This window comes from Oryzias latipes, chromosome 8 (genome assembly GCF_053564925.1).
Source record: "Oryzias latipes strain Hd-rR chromosome 8, Olatipes_Hd-rR_3.1".
NCBI lineage: Eukaryota > Metazoa > Chordata > Actinopteri > Beloniformes > Adrianichthyidae > Oryzias > Oryzias latipes.
Genome location: NC_136244.1, coordinates 12,493,103 through 12,511,962, shown reverse-complemented (window position 1 = coordinate 12,511,962; position 18,860 = coordinate 12,493,103). Strand labels below are relative to the sequence as shown.

General features: G+C 35.4%; 1 protein-coding gene across 1 annotated transcript; it reads left to right on the top strand.

The window, feature by feature from the left end:
• The first annotated feature begins 1,323 nt into the window (after positions 1-1,323).
• LOC111947800 (uncharacterized) lies at positions 1,324-11,385 on the top strand. The gene is made up of 14 exons (XM_023957659.2): positions 1,324-1,499; positions 2,614-2,916; positions 3,906-4,256; positions 4,332-4,646; positions 4,767-5,154; positions 7,325-7,359; positions 7,478-7,852; positions 7,928-8,218; positions 9,258-9,572; positions 9,665-9,949; positions 10,030-10,347; positions 10,435-10,722; positions 10,858-11,006; positions 11,136-11,385. Exons 1-14 carry the CDS (start codon positions 1,403-1,405, stop codon positions 11,142-11,144), a joined length of 3,519 nt encoding a protein of 1,172 aa, XP_023813427.2. The 5' UTR covers positions 1,324-1,402; the 3' UTR covers positions 11,145-11,385.
• Positions 11,386-18,860: the final 7,475 nt, after the last annotated feature.

Genomic DNA, 18,860 nt, shown 5'->3' with positions numbered 1-18,860 from the left:
ACTATTGAGGGACACAAGTTACATAAGTTCTGGTAAGACATCATTTAGAATATTTAGTTTTCAAAAATGTATTTATTAATAAATGTATGTATTTGTATGTTCAATTTACTGCAATAACAAAATTAAGATATCCAGTTTAATATTGGTGATGGTTTAATGTTTTCTGTCAAAGTATTATCATTAACTGTAAGACAAAGGTGTGAGAGACATTTTTGTACAGAAGTGCTGTTGAAATTTATCACTGTGACCATTACTTTGACTACTGGGGAAAAGGAACAACGGTGACTGTAACACCAGGTAAAAATCAAAGATTTGATCCTAATTTTGAATTTGTGACTTTTTAACTTTGTATTTTAGAACATTTAGGACTCAGATGGCACAAGAATTAGTTTAAAAAAACTGTAGATCTCAAGTATTACTGATCAAGTCTGATAGAATCTGTCAAAACAGGTATACATTTTTCTTAAAACTATGAATTTAACCTTGTTAAAAGACATCTTCTGGACAATATTGGTATCATTGATGATTAGAAGTTTTTGTATGTCAGATATGTTGGGATGTTACACTGTGACAATGCTTTTGACTACTGGGGTAAAGGCACAACAGTCACGGTTACTTCAGGTAAAAAACAATTATTTTCTACTGATCAGATTGAAATTGAAAAACTGCATTTAACTTTTTCTTAATAACAGTTAATTTTTGTACTAAACTACTAACTGGTCAATGATAGACCTGAACAATAATGTGTCTTGGGTCTGTAGAAAGCTGAACAGGTTTTAGCATGGAGTAGTTGATAGTTTGTTTTACTGTGACTACGCTTTTGACTACTGGGGTAAAGGCACCACGGTCACCGTCACTTCAGGTAAGACCAATAATCATTTATGATTTAACATTAGTAGTTTAACAATATTTTGTTTTTAAATGTTTGTCTCCACAAACAACTGGCTGTCAATAGGTCAAAAATATATTTTTATTACTTAAACATTTGTGGACATTTACAGTTTTCTTCTGTATCAAAGATAAATATTTAACAGGTTTAATTTGGCTTTGAATTCTCTACAAATCAAAGTTTCCAAAGAGAAAATCAGGAAAACATAGCAAAGAGGTTTTTGTTGGGGAAGTCACAGACTTGTTTTACTGTGATAACTGGGCTTTTGACTATTGGGGAAAAGGCACAACGGTGACGGTTTCTGCAGGTAAGATGTTTCTGTTTTCTTTAGAATGTGGATAAGGATTAATTTAAATTGTAAAAGTTATTTTTATGATTTGTTCTAAAGCTTGTAAATATTTCAATTTTTAGAGAATGTTTTTGCCTAAAATCGAATTTAGTGATGTTTTTAAAGTGTTTAAAAGTTTACTTTAAAAACAGTAGCAAAGAAAATGAGAATGAATCGTAGTCAGAATGAGTTTTTATACTAAGAGTCCAGTAGATTCAGCACTGTGTAGCTGGTATGCTTTTGACTATTGGGGAAAAGGCACAGTGGTAACAGTGACACCAGGTAAGACCTTTTCTTTTTAAAAAATATAAAACATTATGTACTTTAAAAATTTAAACTCAAATTGTGTTAAATTGCCAGTTTTTCCCCCAGAACAAACTCTTTCTTTACTGTGATTTCAAATATAGATCAATTTACATTGGTATAAAAGTTTAATTAAGATCCAAAACAATATTTTACTGTTGATTTGAATTGTTTAGATTTAAATTTTTAGAATAATGATAGTTTAGTCTTAAAGAAACTATTCAGTCATCATTGGTAGTGACCTTTTTTACACTGAGAGTCAAGCAGATTGAGCACTGTGTTACTACGGAGCTTTTGACTATTGGGGAAAAGGTACAATGGTGACTGTTTCTTCAGGTAAGATCTATTTAAAATGTGCTGCCAGCCCAATATTACATTTTAAAAGTCTGATTTATTTAATTATGTATATTTTTGTTTTAAAGAGTTTTAGAGTAAACAGATTATTTGGGGTATTTTATTGTCATACAGAAATGAATTCTTGTTTAAAATGATACACACTAACGTTTTTAATGCATTTTAGAAAAAGAGATAGATTTTTCTTAAAATATGATTTTAATGACTGATGAAAGCCCCAGTAGTTAGTGTAGTTAGTAGAGTTGCCTTTTTTCCCTGAGAGTCAAGCAGATTGAGCACTGTGTTACTATGAAGCTTTTGACTATTGGGGAAAAGGTACAATGGTGACTGTTTCTTCAGGTAAGATCTGTGTTTCATTTATTACAGAAGTCAAATTAATTAATGTAAAAATTCATTTTTATGAGATAAGATTTTGATTGAAATTATTTTCTTGTCAGTTTTAGAAACAACAATGATAAAAGTTTCTTTGGTCAGTGTTCAGAGTAAATTACTAGTGTTAATACTAAATGTTGTGAATTGTTTTTTAGGAGATTTTTTAGGAGGGTGAAATTACAAAAAAGAAAAAGGGTTTGTTTTTTTCCCCAAACAGGATTTAAAACTATTTTGTTGTTTCTTTGTTTCAGTTTGGTCTGTGTGCTGTGAACAAATTAGATCAATAAAAAAATGTGTTTCTCTGTATTGATAGATTAGGAATTGTATATTTTGTTGTTTTAATTCTTCATTCCTTTGTCTTCTTCAGACACTCCTGCTCAGGCTCCAACAGCCGTGTTTGGTCTGATGCCATGCGGCCCTCAAAGTAGAGACACGGTCACTCTTGGCTGTCTTGCCGTTGATTTCACCCCCTCTTCATTAACTTTCTCGTGGAAACAGGGCACCAACAATTTGGAAAATATCACCCAGTACCCTTCAATACTGAAAAATGACAAATATTTAGGAATCAGTCAGGTTCAAGTCAGCCGACAGGACTGGGACGCCAAAAAGACTTTCAAGTGTGTTGCCAATCATCCAAAACAGGAAGTTACGTCTCCCTTAACTAAACCAGGTAAGTTTGTTTTATAAGTTGCTTTTAGCTTTTGTTAAATAAAGTTCCTATTGATGAAAAAATGTTTACATTTTTGTAAAATTTTACGAACAAATTGCTGAAAGAAAATTTAAAAGTTTTAAAGACATATTTGAATGATTAAGATTATAAATGTAAAGAAACAACTGAAGGTTTTGGCAACACTTTAATGTGAATTCTTTGCTTTTGGTATAATTTAGACCGTAAGACATTAAAGCTTTAGTAAATGATGTATTTATATTTTAATATTCTTTTATCAAACACATTTTTCAAAGCAATATAGAATTTTGACCATAATTACAGATAAATAAACCTATTCTCTCTTTTAATGCATTAGTCAGCTTAACTTCTATAAATTTGTATAATAATTAGCTTTAATTACTGCATCATTACTAAAAAAAATTATATATTGATTTTTCAGGACGTATTTGATCATATTCTTGCAACAAACCATTTTCAATGTATGTAAAAATTATTACATAAATGTAATGAAAGAAAGTAAAAAATGTGTAATTTTTTGTTAAAAAAACTGTAATTTAAAAGAAAAATTGAAATTTCTTTTTGCCAAATTATAGCAAAACAAAAAACAAAAACGGGGAATTCAAAAAAACATTCAGTGTCTGTATTTCCCTTCACAGATAATCAGTTTGTTTCTGTGTTTCATGTCTCTGAATAATCTTCCTCATAACTGTGACCTTTGTTTCTGTTTGCTGTTAATTAACATTATTAACAATGACTTTAAATATATGTTTGCTTTCCAGTCATTGTCAGTGTATATGCAGAAGTCAGTATCAATGCTCTCCCATGATTTACAAAGCCATGATTATAAGTTTTCTGAAAGTCTTTATTAATATTTTTAAAAATCTTCAATATTTAAAAAAAATCCTTTTCTGAGCTTCTGCATATATATTTGCACAAAAAAAGTTCTTTGCTTCTGCAAAAATCTGTTTGTGTATGTGTCTGTTTTTCAGATGTGCTGTTTAGGTCGCCCAATCTCACAACAAGTTTTTTCCTTGATGAGGAAAAGCAACAGGCTTCTTTCTACTGCTTTGCCAAAGATTTTTCTCCTAGGACCCATGAGATCATTTGGCAGAAAGTTGGCAGCGAAAAAGCCAGCATCCTTGATGAGACCAGTGTTTTCTCAGAGGGAAGAAATGACACAAATGGAGCTAAGCTGTATTCTGCAGCAAGTTTGCTCACAGTAAACCCCACTGAGCTGACTTCTGGAGCAACATTTACATGTGTGTTCAAGGGGAAAGGTGTGAACAATACTGACGTGTTGGAAAAGGCTAATGCCACCTACAAGGAAGAATCTTCTGGAGGTAAGTGGAACATCCAGCTGCAATGATTGAACATCTAGGTTCTGATCGATAACTTTTCATTTGTCCTTCATTCAGGAAGTGCAGGATGTACTCAGGCAGCTGTAGACATAAATATCATTGGCCCTACATACAGGGACATTCTTGTAAAGCAAAGTGGAAAAATAACATGCCAAATTCAAGTAAATAACGGTCAGCTTGAAAGGATTTTTTGGGAGAATGAAAATGAAGTAGAAATGGCTGGAACTGTAAAGACTGAAGGGTTAAAAAAGAAGGAGGAGCTTGTGCTTGACATCACATATGATGAATGGCATCAGGGAGTCGAACGCTACTGTGTTGTCCAACATAAAGACATTCTTTTCCCATTCAAGATCCAATACAAGAGACAAAACAGTACGATTACTTCTTCTACATTTTGACATTCACATTTGTTTTGAATCCTTTACAGTCAGAACAAATGATGACAGTTGTGTCAGTCAGTTGTTTATTTCCTCTGTTTTCTGGTACTTGCAGGCGGACCTGCTCAGCGTCCTTCAGTGTTTATGTTGCCTCCTGTAGAACATGCTAAAAACAAAGAGGTGACCCTGACTTGCTCTGTGAAAGACTTCTTCCCTGAGGAGGTTTTCGTAGCTTGGCTTGTTGATGATGATGTAGTAGACTCAAAGTACAAGACCAGTACCACCAGTCCAGTAGACAAAGAAGGATCTTACTTGGTTTACAGCCAGTTAACCCTCACAGATGATCAGTGGAAACAGTCTGGTGTGGTGTACAGCTGTGCTGTTTACCACGAGTCCATTACCAACTCCACCAGATCCATTGTCAGATCCATTGGTTTCAGCACAGCTGATAAAAACAACCTGGTCAACCTCAACCTGAACATCTCTGAAAAGTGCAAGGCGTAGTAGATGTTGTTTGTTGTTGTCTACTTTTTCTTTCTTGTTTGTACTTTGTGATGAGTCATTGTGTTGTGTTTGATTGCAGATTAAAAACTAAAAAAAAAGCACAGTTCATGTTTGTTGTTTGCTCTTTCTGTTGTTGTTAAAAGTATAAAAGTTTGACTTTCTATGAAGTCACAGTGCTGTGATGTGAGACACTGTTACACTAGTGTACATTTTGAACACACTGATCTTTCAGCATCACACTTTACTCTCCAGAACACCACAATCTTTCTGATAACAACAATATTGTGTTTGTCTTATTTTCCAGCAGAGTGTTAACAAAGCTTGTGTGTGTCTGTGTGTCTTCTACTGGGTCTTGCACCCCCAACAAGACAAATCCTCTAACTCTGGTCTCTCAGTTACTGAACAGACTCACTCTGTGAGTTTACTGACTAACAAGCCAAGTCATGCAAACCAAACCAAGAATGACGTTTATCAAGAACAAGTCAGGATCATTAGCTGACTGAATGAAGGAGAAAACACTGATCAGGATCATGTAAACACATGCAGGACAGTTGAAGATGATGGGACATTCACAGTAGAGACACTAACTGATGCCATTCCAGATTAAAGCCACTTTGCTCTTTGGGACAGGACAGGTTCTAGTGTTGACTTAGAAAAGGAGCATTCTAGAAATACTGGGAACATTCTGTGAAGTGTGGATGATCCCAACAGTTCATTGATTTGTTACTTTGCAGTCCCACCAGAGTTTCTGAATGAAACTGTTTGCTCCTGCAAAGAGGAGATGGAAGCAGAGGAAGATCACATGGCAAACACAGCTCTGACCTTCATCTTCCTCTTCATCATGACTTTGTTGTTCTCTGTTGGAACCACATTGTCAAAGGTAAATGCTTCATTTGTTTATAACGGGCTCAGAGTTTTTTTTGCTCAAAGAGAAAAAAAACTTATTTAAAGATATTTAAAAGAGGTTAAATTATTACAAAGTCAGCATTAAAAAATATTTTTGGAGTTAAAGTATATTCAATAAAACTTAATGTAGAAAATAAACATTTTATGAACTATATTTCCAACATTTATTACTTATATAGGTAGCATGATGAGATTGTTTTCTCTAAAGCATCAGGAAATAAAAAATCATGTTTCAGCTTCAGAAGTTTTTATAAATATGTCAACATCATTCCTGAGGCTGAAAACTCAACAAAAGCTAAATAAAAAAATCACGTTAGATATTAGTCTCAAAAATATTTTATTATTTTATTATTTTTGAAGGAATGAATATGACATACATGATAAATACATGATAAAAACCGGATAAATATATTTATTTCTCATTTTCATTTTAAAAACGATTTTATTAAAAGTAATAAAATAGTAATTTTTAATGCTATCCTTTCACTTTTTGTTACATTTTTTAATCAGCAATTTAAAATTAGAGACAAAGATGTAATTCACAGCTAAAGATTGTTGAACAAAATTTTTAGTATCATCATTAAAACGTTTTTTTTTCTCCTTTTACAGATCAAATGAAAAAAAGGATCAGAAAGATCATTCTTTACAATTTTTTCCACCATTTTTCCTTTTTGTTTTTTATTCTATTAAACTGATTTAATCCTGTAAGTAATCTCTTTTTTTATTTTAACTTTTAAGTCTTTGTATCTTTTCCTGATTTAAATAAAATAGTAAAAAATGATTTATTTGCTCGTCCATCTTTTTCTGGTGTTTCATTTTTGTGAAGTTCTTCATGTTTATGCATTTGTAGATAGATTTATACACAAATGTTGTCAGTGTTTGGTTGATTTCATGTAACATTTTGTGTTTTATCTTTTCTGAAGTTTCATCAAACCACCAACAGCTGGAGTCAGCGGTCCATTACTCAGTGTGCAAATTTTACAGTCGATAACTTTTTCAGTCTATAATTATTTGACGGTTGAAGTCAAACCTTTGGCAAAGCTCATGTAAATGAAGATGAGATATTTCCATCTTCTCTGTTTCTGTTCCTGGCATAACCACACCTCACACCTGCAGTCTGCCATGCTCTGCTGCTCTTTCTGTCCTTTCACTTCTGTCTTTCTGGACTTTTTTGGGAGCTGGGTGTTGAACAAAGCTTCCTCTAACTGAATAACCGGATCACTCTGTCCTGTCGAGCTCAACGTCTGTGAAACTGACTTTCAGTTGTGTTTTTGCAAACCTCTTTAACACCAAACTGTGTAAAAGTACAACTATGCCGTAAACATAAACACAAAAAAATTACACTTAGAACTGAGGCTACAAACTAAAACATGAAGGTTAGTATGAATGAGCTTAAATCAGCTTTTAAATAATCAGTGCTGAAATTCAGAAGGACAAATGCAAAAACATGTCATCTCTTTTCTATCACAGAGCTGCGCGTTGTTTCTCCAAACATCAGCCTGTTTCCTGTCTGGGAAGGTGAATTTGGAGTCTCACAGGTCAGACTCATCTGCACCCTGAACGGTTACTTTCCCAAAAACCTGAGTGTGGAGTGGCAGCAGAACAAGCAGCAGCTGACACAGATCCAGCCCACAGAAAGACATCTGCAGAGTGTGGAGGGGGGAGAGAAGACCTACAGTCTGACCTCTGAGATTGAGCCAAACATGGAAGAGTGGACAAGAGGCTCCAATTTTACCTGCAAGTTCATTCACAAGGAGAACAAAGATGAAAAGACAACAAGTATTTGTCACAGTAAGTGTGAGGAAACACTTGAATCACTATTTTCATCAGTGTTATCAGAAGGTCATTGATATTTGATTCCTGCAGTCTTTGGATCCAATCCTCCTTCCATTCGTGTGGAGATTCCCAGCTTCAAGACAGTGATGATGACCAACTCTGATGTGAAAGCTAGATGCTTCATCCACAATGTTGATGCTAAGCTGGTCTGGCTGATGGACGGGGAACAACCATCCACTGACAGAGTGAATGAATTCTCAAACAAAACCACTTTAATCAGTGAACTGACAGTTCCATCCAGCAGCTGGAAAAACCTGAAACTTCTGAAATGTAAAGTTCAGCATCACTGCTTTTCTGCTGAGAAGACTGTAGAGATTTCAGGTGAAAAGATCAACTATCATCTGTGTTGTGTAACCAACTTCCTATTTGAAGTACATTGCAGATTACTCGTTACTTTTTTCAGTTAAATCTCTCTTTACAATTTTAATATGTCAGAAATGTAAAGTGTCATTTCACTACTTTCTTACTTTAAAGTCACTTTGATCATAAATCCTATCCAGAACACAACAATATTAAATGACATATTTAGCACTAAACATTTTCAATTTTGTTGAGGGGCGACATGGTGGAATAAAAACTTCTATCAATAAAGTTTATTTTTGGTAAAGTGGAGCTAAGATCCTAGAGCAAGAAAATATGACAGGTTTAACCACAAACAATCCCAGAATGTCAAAAATACTGTAGATGTAACGTAAATAATTGGTTATTTTACTGATTATTCTGGGTGTTTTATGGTAGATTGGCAGGATTTTTAAAATACAATCCATATCCTTTATATTAGACTATTTATAGCTTAACTCTTAATCCAGAAAGTCTAACAAAGTTAACTTGTGACTTTCCAAAGTGTCTATCAATAAATCTTTAATGTTCAAGCTTTGGCTTTACTGAACTATTTCTACCCATTTGAGCTCACTATTAATGACTGAAACACAATCAGACAACTAGTTAAAAGGTGATTCAATAATGTCTTCTAGTTTACTAGTAAACCTCACTTTAATGTTAGTTGTAAACCAGTGATGGAAAAAATCCACTAGTTAGTCACAGTGGTTCTAAATCTTCACAGCTTAACTGGTTAACTGGTGCCCAAAAAGGCTAAAGAAAATGTTTTCTCATAAAAACAGGTTCAAAATTCTACACTTGTGTTGAAACAACAAAAAGACTGACAGCTACTGGTTTAGTGAAAAAACAGGAACATTTATTAATGATTACAAAGAATGAAGAAAGTGTTTGGGTCTACGAAGCCAAACAGGAGATTTGGCTCAATAATTTCATTCTAAAAAACCCAAAGTTACTTAGAACTGATGACTGTTAGCAGCTGTTTTTAATCTATTAAAGCCTCATAGTTTCTATCATCCTTCAGGTTCTGCAGTTTCAGCTCCTCATGTGGACATCAGGAGATCTCTGTCAGACCTGCAGACAGAAAACAATGATGTGAAGCTGCACTGTGACCTTTCACAGCTCTCCTCACAGCACCTCTATGTCACACTTCAGTCCAAAGGAGCTGACATTTCTGACAAACAGTATGTTGATCTTCCTGAAGCTCCAGCCTCACATACAGTCAGTGTCAGCTTCTCTGTTCCTCACATCTACTGGAAGAGTGACCAGAGTTTCACCTGCAAAGTCCATCAAGGCTTTTCCAGCCAGTCTTTTGAGTCCAAAGCTATCAGTGTTTTTGGTGAGAATGGTTCTTTTCTAGAAAAAGCAGAAATCTAACAAAAGTCTTCACTGACTGAATCCTTCATGTGTTTTTCTCTACATTCTAATCAGTGGATCCATCAGTGGAAGTCCTTCAGGTCTCCAGTAAAGAGTCAGGACAACACAAACTCCTGTGTTCTGCATCAGGCTTTAATCCACAAATTAGTTGGTTTTCTGACTCAGTTTCCAAATCAGCATCAAGCACAGACATCAGCATGGATACAAATGGACGTGTGACTGTAATCAGTCGACTGGAGGTTCTTCAGACAGAGTGGAAAACAGGGAAGACCTTCACCTGTGAAGTGTTTGACAAGTTTCTAAATAAACGTGACAGAAAGGACATCAGCCTCTGTTCAGGTAAAAACAGAACTGATTTGGAAATGATCAATAAATATTAAAGAATGGACTTTTACTTTTGTCTCCTTCACTCTTTTTAGACCTTAATCCTCCAACTGTGAGGATTGTGGAACCAAGTGCTGCTGAACTCTCCGTGTCTGACATTCTCCCACTAACCTGCTTAGTTTCTGGTTATTTCCCATCTAACATCTCGGTGCATTGGAAGGAGAATGGTCAGAAAGTCTCATCTTCTCGTTACATTAACAGTCCTTCATTCAAGGATCCAGACAGCAGCTCTTATTCAATGAGCAGCAGACTGAATGTGTCTCAAACTAATGACAAGAAGTCAACTTATACTTGTGTTGTGAGACATGAATCCTCCAACAGTCCATTTGAAAGCAGTATAAAGGATGTTTTTGGTGAGATTCCAGTTCATTTTCAGAGTCAATATTCCTAAAAGCTCCATTGGTTTCCTCCAAACATTTGATTCTGACCTGTTTCCTCAGCCTCAGTGACCCACAGTGAACCATCAGCCGTCCTGCTCCAGGGTTCAAATGAACTTGTGTGTCTGGTCTTTGGCTTCAGCCCTGCATCCATTAACATCACCTGGATTGCTGATGGAAGCACAGAGCTGTGGAACTACAATAATAGTCATCCCCACAGAGGCCCGGATGGAAAGTTCAGCATCCAAAGCTTCCTGCGTCTGTCTCCAGTTGACTCCTTACCCGGGGTGACCATCACCTGCAGGGTGACACATGGAAACACCACTCTGTCTGTGAATGTCTCCAAAACAGGTCACACTGATGCTCTGTCTTCACCTCTATTAAAAACTACATCCGTCACATCACTTTTGTGGTGGAATCTCTTTGTTCCACTGTAAGAATCAAAGCAACAATGAAGTAACAGATGTGCTTCTGCTTCTTTCACAGACACGGTGGAACTCTGTCATTTCTTTGATGACATCCTGCATGCTGATGTGAGCCAAGACACAGTCATGCAAGCTTGGGGCATGGCCATTTTCTTCCTCCTTTTATTCTTCATCTCCATCATCTTTTCTGCTGTCACCACAGCTTTAAAGGTAAAAATCATCAGTCATTCTGTTCTTGTCTTGTATGAATGTGACTCTAATGAATTTATTAAACATTGAAACATGTTTTTCATCACAGTCTCCAGATGTTTGAAACAATATCTGTGTTTTTCTTTTCAGATTAAATGAAGATGTGAAAGAGACAGATCTCTTTTTCTTCAGGCATCTCAGGATTTTTGATGACATTTGACCTGTTTTTATTCAGTTTCAAAGATTTTATATCTTACATGTATTTTTCTATGTGCTTTATTGTTATGATGAAAGATGACTCAATATTACTTGAATCTCTTTTTTTCAATTTTGTATTCATTGTCGCTTGTAAAACAAACAAACAAATAAATAAATAAACTTTAAAGAGTTGTCTCATAAATTTATCTTATTTATAAATTTTAAAGATAAATAATATCACACTAAATGTTGCTAATAACATTTAAAGACAATTATCACAGTTAGTATTAACAGTCATAGACAGTCATCTCTTTTTTACATGAAACACCTTTATGTAAGAACAGAATAAGGTGCAAGTTTCAATATTTTCACAAGTCGGAGACAAAAATCCGGAGAAGCTTTTGTATCTGGACACATTTTCATGAAAGGTAAATCTTTGAATCCTTTGTAATTTTTCAGCACATTTTTATGTGAGAATACTACACAATGTAAATAAATTACCATTTTTATGATATCCACATAATTTATATCTGAAGATTTGTGTTTGAGAATAATTATTAAACTAGTTTAGGTTTTGAGATAAGACCACAAGATTCTTGTGTTGTATTTTTCTCATAAAATGGCTCCTTTAAAACACATTTTGAAGACTTTTTTACACAAAAATCCAATCATATAAACAATTGTTGATGATTCTTGAATAGATGCTAAACTATCACCTAGAGAAAGGTCAATCTATTTCAAACAGCAAATATTGAATCATTACCTTTAAAAAAGTTTATAAGAATAAATCCTAATAGAAACCGTTCAGTCATCCATCCATTTTATTTCTTTTTGGAGTCACTGTGTTGCTGCACCCAATTCCAGCTGCTACTGGGTGAAGGTGGGGTACAGCCATGGCAGGCCCATCACAGTTTATGCCAAAGTTTTACAAGAACATTTTATATGACCTAAATGTTTTATAGATTCTTATTTTAATTTTTTTTTTTTTTTACATGAGATTGGAATGAGTCTATACAGTAAATTCAGAAGAATTAAATAAAGACAATCACATTTTTAGACATTGTAATAATAAATTTCACCTTTTATTTTACACAAAAAAGAAATACTTTGATGCACTTTTCTGCTGATTTGAATTAAACATGTTAATAAGTAAACAAAATAAATATCACAATAACAACAATTGACTTTAAACTCCAAAGTTGGAAATAATAAATTGTTGAATACGGTAATCTGAATTGTCAATAGATGTTGTACTTTCTCTTCCTGTAACACCAGGGGGCAGCAGTGTTCTTTCTTCGACACTAACTTGCATTACAGCAGTTGTTCATTTAACTGTCAAATACAATCTTAACCTAATTCAGTTCCTATTTATTCACTGAATTTTTTATTTAATTTTTTTTATTTTATTTTATGTTATTTTAAACAAACTCCCAAATATAAATATTTTTTAACCATTTGGTATTTTCCCTTTTTTTTTTGCATTTGTTTAAGTTGAATCAGGATGTGGGAGGAGTTTACTTAAAATATGCCAAGACGCAGATTTGAATGCATATTTAACGAGCATCAATGTTTTTCTAAGCAGACAGTCAACATGGCTCACAGAGAAATCCCTTTGTTTGTGTTTGTTCTGCTTGTTTTGAGCAGTGCTGAAGTTTGGAGCATTACAGAATCTGAAGCAGCAGTTAAAACACCTGGAGAGTCCCACAGACTCACCTGTACAACATCTGGATTTGACTTTAGAGGCTCAGTGTGGAACTGGATCAGACAGACTCCTGGGAAAGGACTGGAGTGGATCTCTTTGGTGCACACATCCAGCAGCCCAATCTATTACTCAGAGTCAGTGAAGAACAGATTTACCATCTTCAGAGATGACTCCAGCAGTAAAGTCTATCTGCAGATGAGCAATCTGAAGGCAGAAGACACAGCAATGTATTACTGTGCAGAAGAGACATACTGACTGAAGTGTTTGAAGAGTCACGCACAAACTATTTCCTCTGTTTACAACTGAAACAGGAGCTGGAGAGTGTCTGTGTTAGTTTAAAAACACAAACTACAAATGATTGTCAGGAATGGGAGGTGAAGGACTCAAAGAGTAGATCAGGGTTGACTAAAACTTTAATTAATAGGCTTAAAAGAAAAATTAAGCTGACAAAATCAAACTGAAACTCATATAAATGAATCAAGAAACTAAAGGTGACCTGACCAGGATGTACTAAAAACTTTATTAGATGAATTCTGATTATTACAAACAGAAACAGCTCAATAAATGAAAACTTGGTGCAGACAGTGACAGCCTAAAAGTCAAGATTTTGATCCAATCATTGATTTTTTGGGGTTTGTGATTCATTTCAAGCATTAATTGCAGTTAATACAGTAAAATCTCACACTGATTTAAAAAACACAAAGAAATGATGAAATGCATAGATAAAAAACAAACAAAAAAAACAAAGACACACTTCAGTCACATTTGCTTAATTAAATATATTTATTATTAACTTAGGTTAAGTAGAGCTTGATTTATTGCTTAAAAAAGAGTGGGAAGAATTGAGTTTATATAATCCCAACCTTACTTTTTAAATTGTAGTAATCCGGTCTTGATCAGATAGATTCTCTGATTTCTAAGCTTTTATTAACTTTCATGGCTAGCGTGGAAAACAGACCCAGATGCTGGAACCCGGAAGAACACACAAGTGAGTAAGATTGTGAGTTAAGAGTTTTACTATTCAGTTCTTGGTTTTTGTAGATGTTTGGGCGGAGTTGTAACGTTCGAGGGGATCCCACCATGATTATGGAACGTGTCTGCGGCCCATGGCGTCACTGGAGGATTATCTTGAATCGGCAGCGGTTCGTGGTGTGGCTTGAATCGGCAGAGGCTCGTTGGCATGACCGGAGGAATTCTGAGGCTTGGTTCCAGAAGCAAAGATGATTCAGGCGACCACTCGTAAAAATGGAATCCTGAGGATAGACGGAGAACAAAGACTTAGGCAAGAGCTTGAAAACAGTAGCTGCGAGCAAGGTGAACATACTAAGCACCATAGAGTAGCAACGATCTGGCGATGGATACTTTGAAGGCAGGCGGGTGATGAGGTGAGTGGAAGCAGCTGTGAATAGTCAGGAGCCAAGCAGAGAGAGGGGAGGGGGAGGAGTCTGACAGAGGCACCATGACATTAACTTTAGTAAAGTAACATTTATATGTTGTGGCCCAATCTCCACTTCTCAAAGTTTAAAAATAATTAAAAATGAAATAAAAATGCAAAGTTAGTAAAGATGAACTGAGTCATTGTCTTTACATTTGCATTTTCCTAAAAATCAAAAGAGTTTACCAGTTACGTTGTAAAAACTTCTGGTAGATTAAAAAGAAATCCTAATCCGATCATCCTCTGACTTTTATTCAACTCACTATTTATTTTCTTGTATCACTAAAGAAGATAAAGATGTTCATAAAAAAATATAATTACAGTTAGATTTTCTTTTTTTTTCTATATATCACCCACTGCAGTAATCATTTCTGGAACAGCATTGATGTGAAATGATTTGTTTTTAACTGAACTCATAGAAGTTTCTTTTTATAAATATAAAAGTGAAATCATTTAATTAGATCAGAAAAAGTCTTTTCTGATTCAGATGTGAATTCTGATGGAGCTGAATGTCTTCTGTGAGGTGGAGTCAATGCAAACATGGACGTCTTCCTCCTCTATTTATCTGACAGCAGAGATGACAGCAGAGACACTGAACTCAGTTGAACATGATGGACTGTAGGACAGGACTGCTGCTTTTTACTCTCTGTTATGCAGGTGAACATCATCATGCAGATATTGTAGATTTATGATGTTTTCTTTTTTTAAATCCAGATTTCTGATTTTTCCTCCCTAGTCTTTGTTGGACAGACTCTGACTGAGTCTGAATCTGCAGTTAGAAAACCTGGAGAATCCCACAGACTGACCTGTTCAGCCTCTGGATTCACTTTCAGCAGCTATGAGATGAGCTGGATCAGACAGGCTCCTGGAAAAGGACTGGAGTGGATCGCTTATATTGGCACCTCCAGTTCTCCTATTTATTACTCCCAGTCAGTCCAGGGACGGTTTTCCATTTCCAGCAGTAAAGTTTATCTACAGATGAACAGTTTAAGGATGGAGGACACAGCAGTTTATTCCTGTGCCAGAAGAGACACAGTGACAGAGACACATTGTGAGGACGGTCGTACAAAAAGTACTTTGTCAGGTACACCCTAGAGGTTGAATACATCTCTGTTAAAAGACCAAGAATTTATTCAAATCTTTAAAAAAGACAGGGCAACCTTCCTAGAATTCAGCAATACTCCTGAAATCTCACCATGTCTTCTTTGGGAAACAGCAAAAGCAGTGATGAGATGGAAAATCCTTTCTTACTCAATACATAAAAAACACAACAAGGAAGCAGATTTATTAGAACTAGAAAAGAAAATTAAAACTCTGGATGCTGTTTCTGCACAGGATCACATTCTGGGAGATCTGAAAAAATATTTTAATGACAGTTAAATGACATTATCAATAAACAAACACAATTTCAAATACAAAGACTATGACTTGAAAGATTTGAAAACTCAAATAAATCTGACAAATTTCCAGATAATCAGCTTAAAATAAATAAATAAATAAATAAATAAATAAATAAAATTAGTAATAAAAAAATAAATTAAGAATCACATCTATTATGGACCAGACAGGAAATGTCACCCATAACCCGGTCAAAATTAATAATGAGTTTAAAGTCTTTTATTAAAACTTATACACGTCACCGATCATTCCATCAGAGCACAGCATCAACTCATTTCTTAATATTGTAAACCTACCCAGGTTAAATGAGGATCAAATTACAAACTTAGACTCACCGCTCTCATTGTCTGAACTTCATGAAGCCTAATAGCAAAGCTCCAGGCTCTGACGGCTTTACTGCTGAGTTTTATAAAGAATTTTAGGAGCAGCTGGCACCAACGCTTTATAAAAAGGTTACATTCATCAAAGAAAGCCAATCACTACCACCTAACATGACCTGATGAACATAATTGTTCTCATAAAACCAGACAAAGATCCCACAAGTCCTTCAAGCTATCGCTCCATTTCTTTATTTAATGCAGACGGAAAAATTATTTGTTATATCAAACTGGATTAATCAAAGGTAAATATGCGTTGCCATGTCTGCAGACTTGTTAACATAATAGACTTTGCCACTATTAAAACCAGGAAAGGACCATTCTCTCGTTGGATGCTGAAAAAGCTTTTGACAGAGTAAACTGGAAGTTCCTCATTGCTGCCTCCAAAAGTTTGGGTTTGGGGAATCATTCATTAACTGGATTAAAATATTATATCACAACCCCAATGCATCAGTCAGAACTAATAAACAGACTTCCAACAGATTTTTTCTGGAAAGAATCAGACAGCGTTTCCCACTCTCCATCTCTCTTTTTGCTATATTTATTGGACCTCTAGCTGCAGCATTAAGACAGAATTAGAGCATTAAAGGGATTAAAAAAAACAGAGCCATCATAAAATGAGTCTCTATGCAGATGGGGGGGTCATACTGCGATGCACCTTGGGGGGAGGAGCTACTTGGCAGTGATCCCACTCCCATAGTTGCCATAGGGCAGTGCTCCTCAAAAATTACAATATATTTACAATTGAGGTTACTTTTTTGGTGTAATTTGTTGTCACGATTTGTTATTCAATATACATAAATAATAATCAGAGAGCAGACAGTTGATCTGCAGATACATGGTTTATTCACTAAAATTCAGCTGTTTGTTCTTCTGCTCCACATGTAAATGTTGATCTGATCTGTCATTTTACTAAAATATCATTTCCTGACAGCCCCATATACTGTAAACAAATCAGGTTCTTACATCATCATTCATCTTAAATAGACCTGATGTCATGTTGTCAGCCAAGTAGAAGCTCCAATCAGTCATCTTCATCATCATCATCATCATCATCATGTTCTCTGTAGTTCTGCTGCTTCTGGCTGCTGGATCCTGTGAGTTTGACTGAGAAAAAGACACTGTTCACTGTTGTTCCACCATTAACTATTAAACTGTTTGTCCTCTTCAGGTGTAAAGTGTGAACAGCTGACACAGCCAGCCTCTGTGAGTCTGCAGCCAGGTGAGAGGCTGACCATCACCTGTCAGGTCTCTTATTCTGTGAGCGGCTACTACACAGGTTGGATCAGACAGCCTGCAGGGAAAGGACTGGAATGGATTGGGATGAAATACACTGGAGGCTCTCACTACAAAGATTCACTGAAGAACAAGTTCAGCATTGATGTAGACTCTTCCAACAACAGAGTGACTCTAAATGGACAGAACATGCAGCCTGAAGACTCTGCTGTGTATTTCTGTGCCAGAAGGTCACAGTGATACAAACCATCAGCAGACCTGAACAAAAACCCCTCAGAGCCTGAAAACTTGTAACATGAATCCACCAGAGGAGGCGCTCTAACACTACCAAGGATTTTTTGCTTTAGTTCCAATACTAATAAAAACAATGTATTTTTTAAAGTATTGGAAAAATGGATTAAACAAATGAGTCTTTGTAAAAAATCAAGTAACACAAATTCAAATCAAACTTTATTTATGAGGCACTTTTCTTAAATACATGGAGTGTTGTACAGAATCTTCTTCTTCCACTTTCGGCTTCTCCCATCAGGGGTCGCCACAGCGAACAAGTCGCATGGTAAATTTGGCAATGTTTTACGCCGGATGCCCTTCCTGACGCAACCTTCTCTAACCGGGCTTGGAACCGGCAGAGGTAGAGAAGGGAACAGGGAGCAGCCTGGAGTCGAACCCGGGTTTCACGGACGGAAGGCGCCGCAAACCAGCACGAGCTAAACTGGAGTGTTGTACAGAATAAAAACACCTAAAAAAACTCGGTGCCCACGCCTCACCTTACGTCCGTCTCAAGAACTAGAAGTCTCCTTCCAAAGAGGATTCTCTTCTAAAATCTCTTCTAACCCACCTCTCGGATCGTGAGTTACTTCCGGGTTTCAGCGTCTGGGTCAGTCACGTCTACGACGTCAGCCATGACATGTTTTTGTTTTTATGTACAGCACCTTGAGCTGTCTTTCTCGTCATGAAAGGTGCTATATAAATAAAATTAATTTAATTTAATTAATCTAAGAAAAGAATCAGAAATTTGGCTTGATGCTGAGTGATGACATCATGGTATGAGGATCTGTCCACACCAGAGACCCCCCCCCCCTCTTCTATTTCAAACAACCAGCCAGATTTCACTGCAGTAACACTGTTCACTGAAAAGGCTGAATCACTGGTGTGAAGTAAAAAAAAAAAGAAAAAAGAAATAACTGAATAAAAGCACAATACACATGGAATCACAACAAGTGAATAACAGATGATCTAAAAAAATTATCCTAGAAAAGATGCCACACAATTAAAATATGAATAAATTTCATTATTTTAATAGTCAGGACACTTTTTTATTAAAATGTTTCAAAGCTTTTAAGTTGTTTATCAGATTTACTAAAGTAACATTATTTTGCTGTGGCCCAATTTCCTTTTTAAATTTAATTGTTAAAACAATACCACATGCTTTGTCATTTCATCTAGTACTAATGAATACATTCATAAATTAAAGCAAATAGACAAACAAATTCAGTACATAATAATTCTAGTACTTCTATTTGATGGGC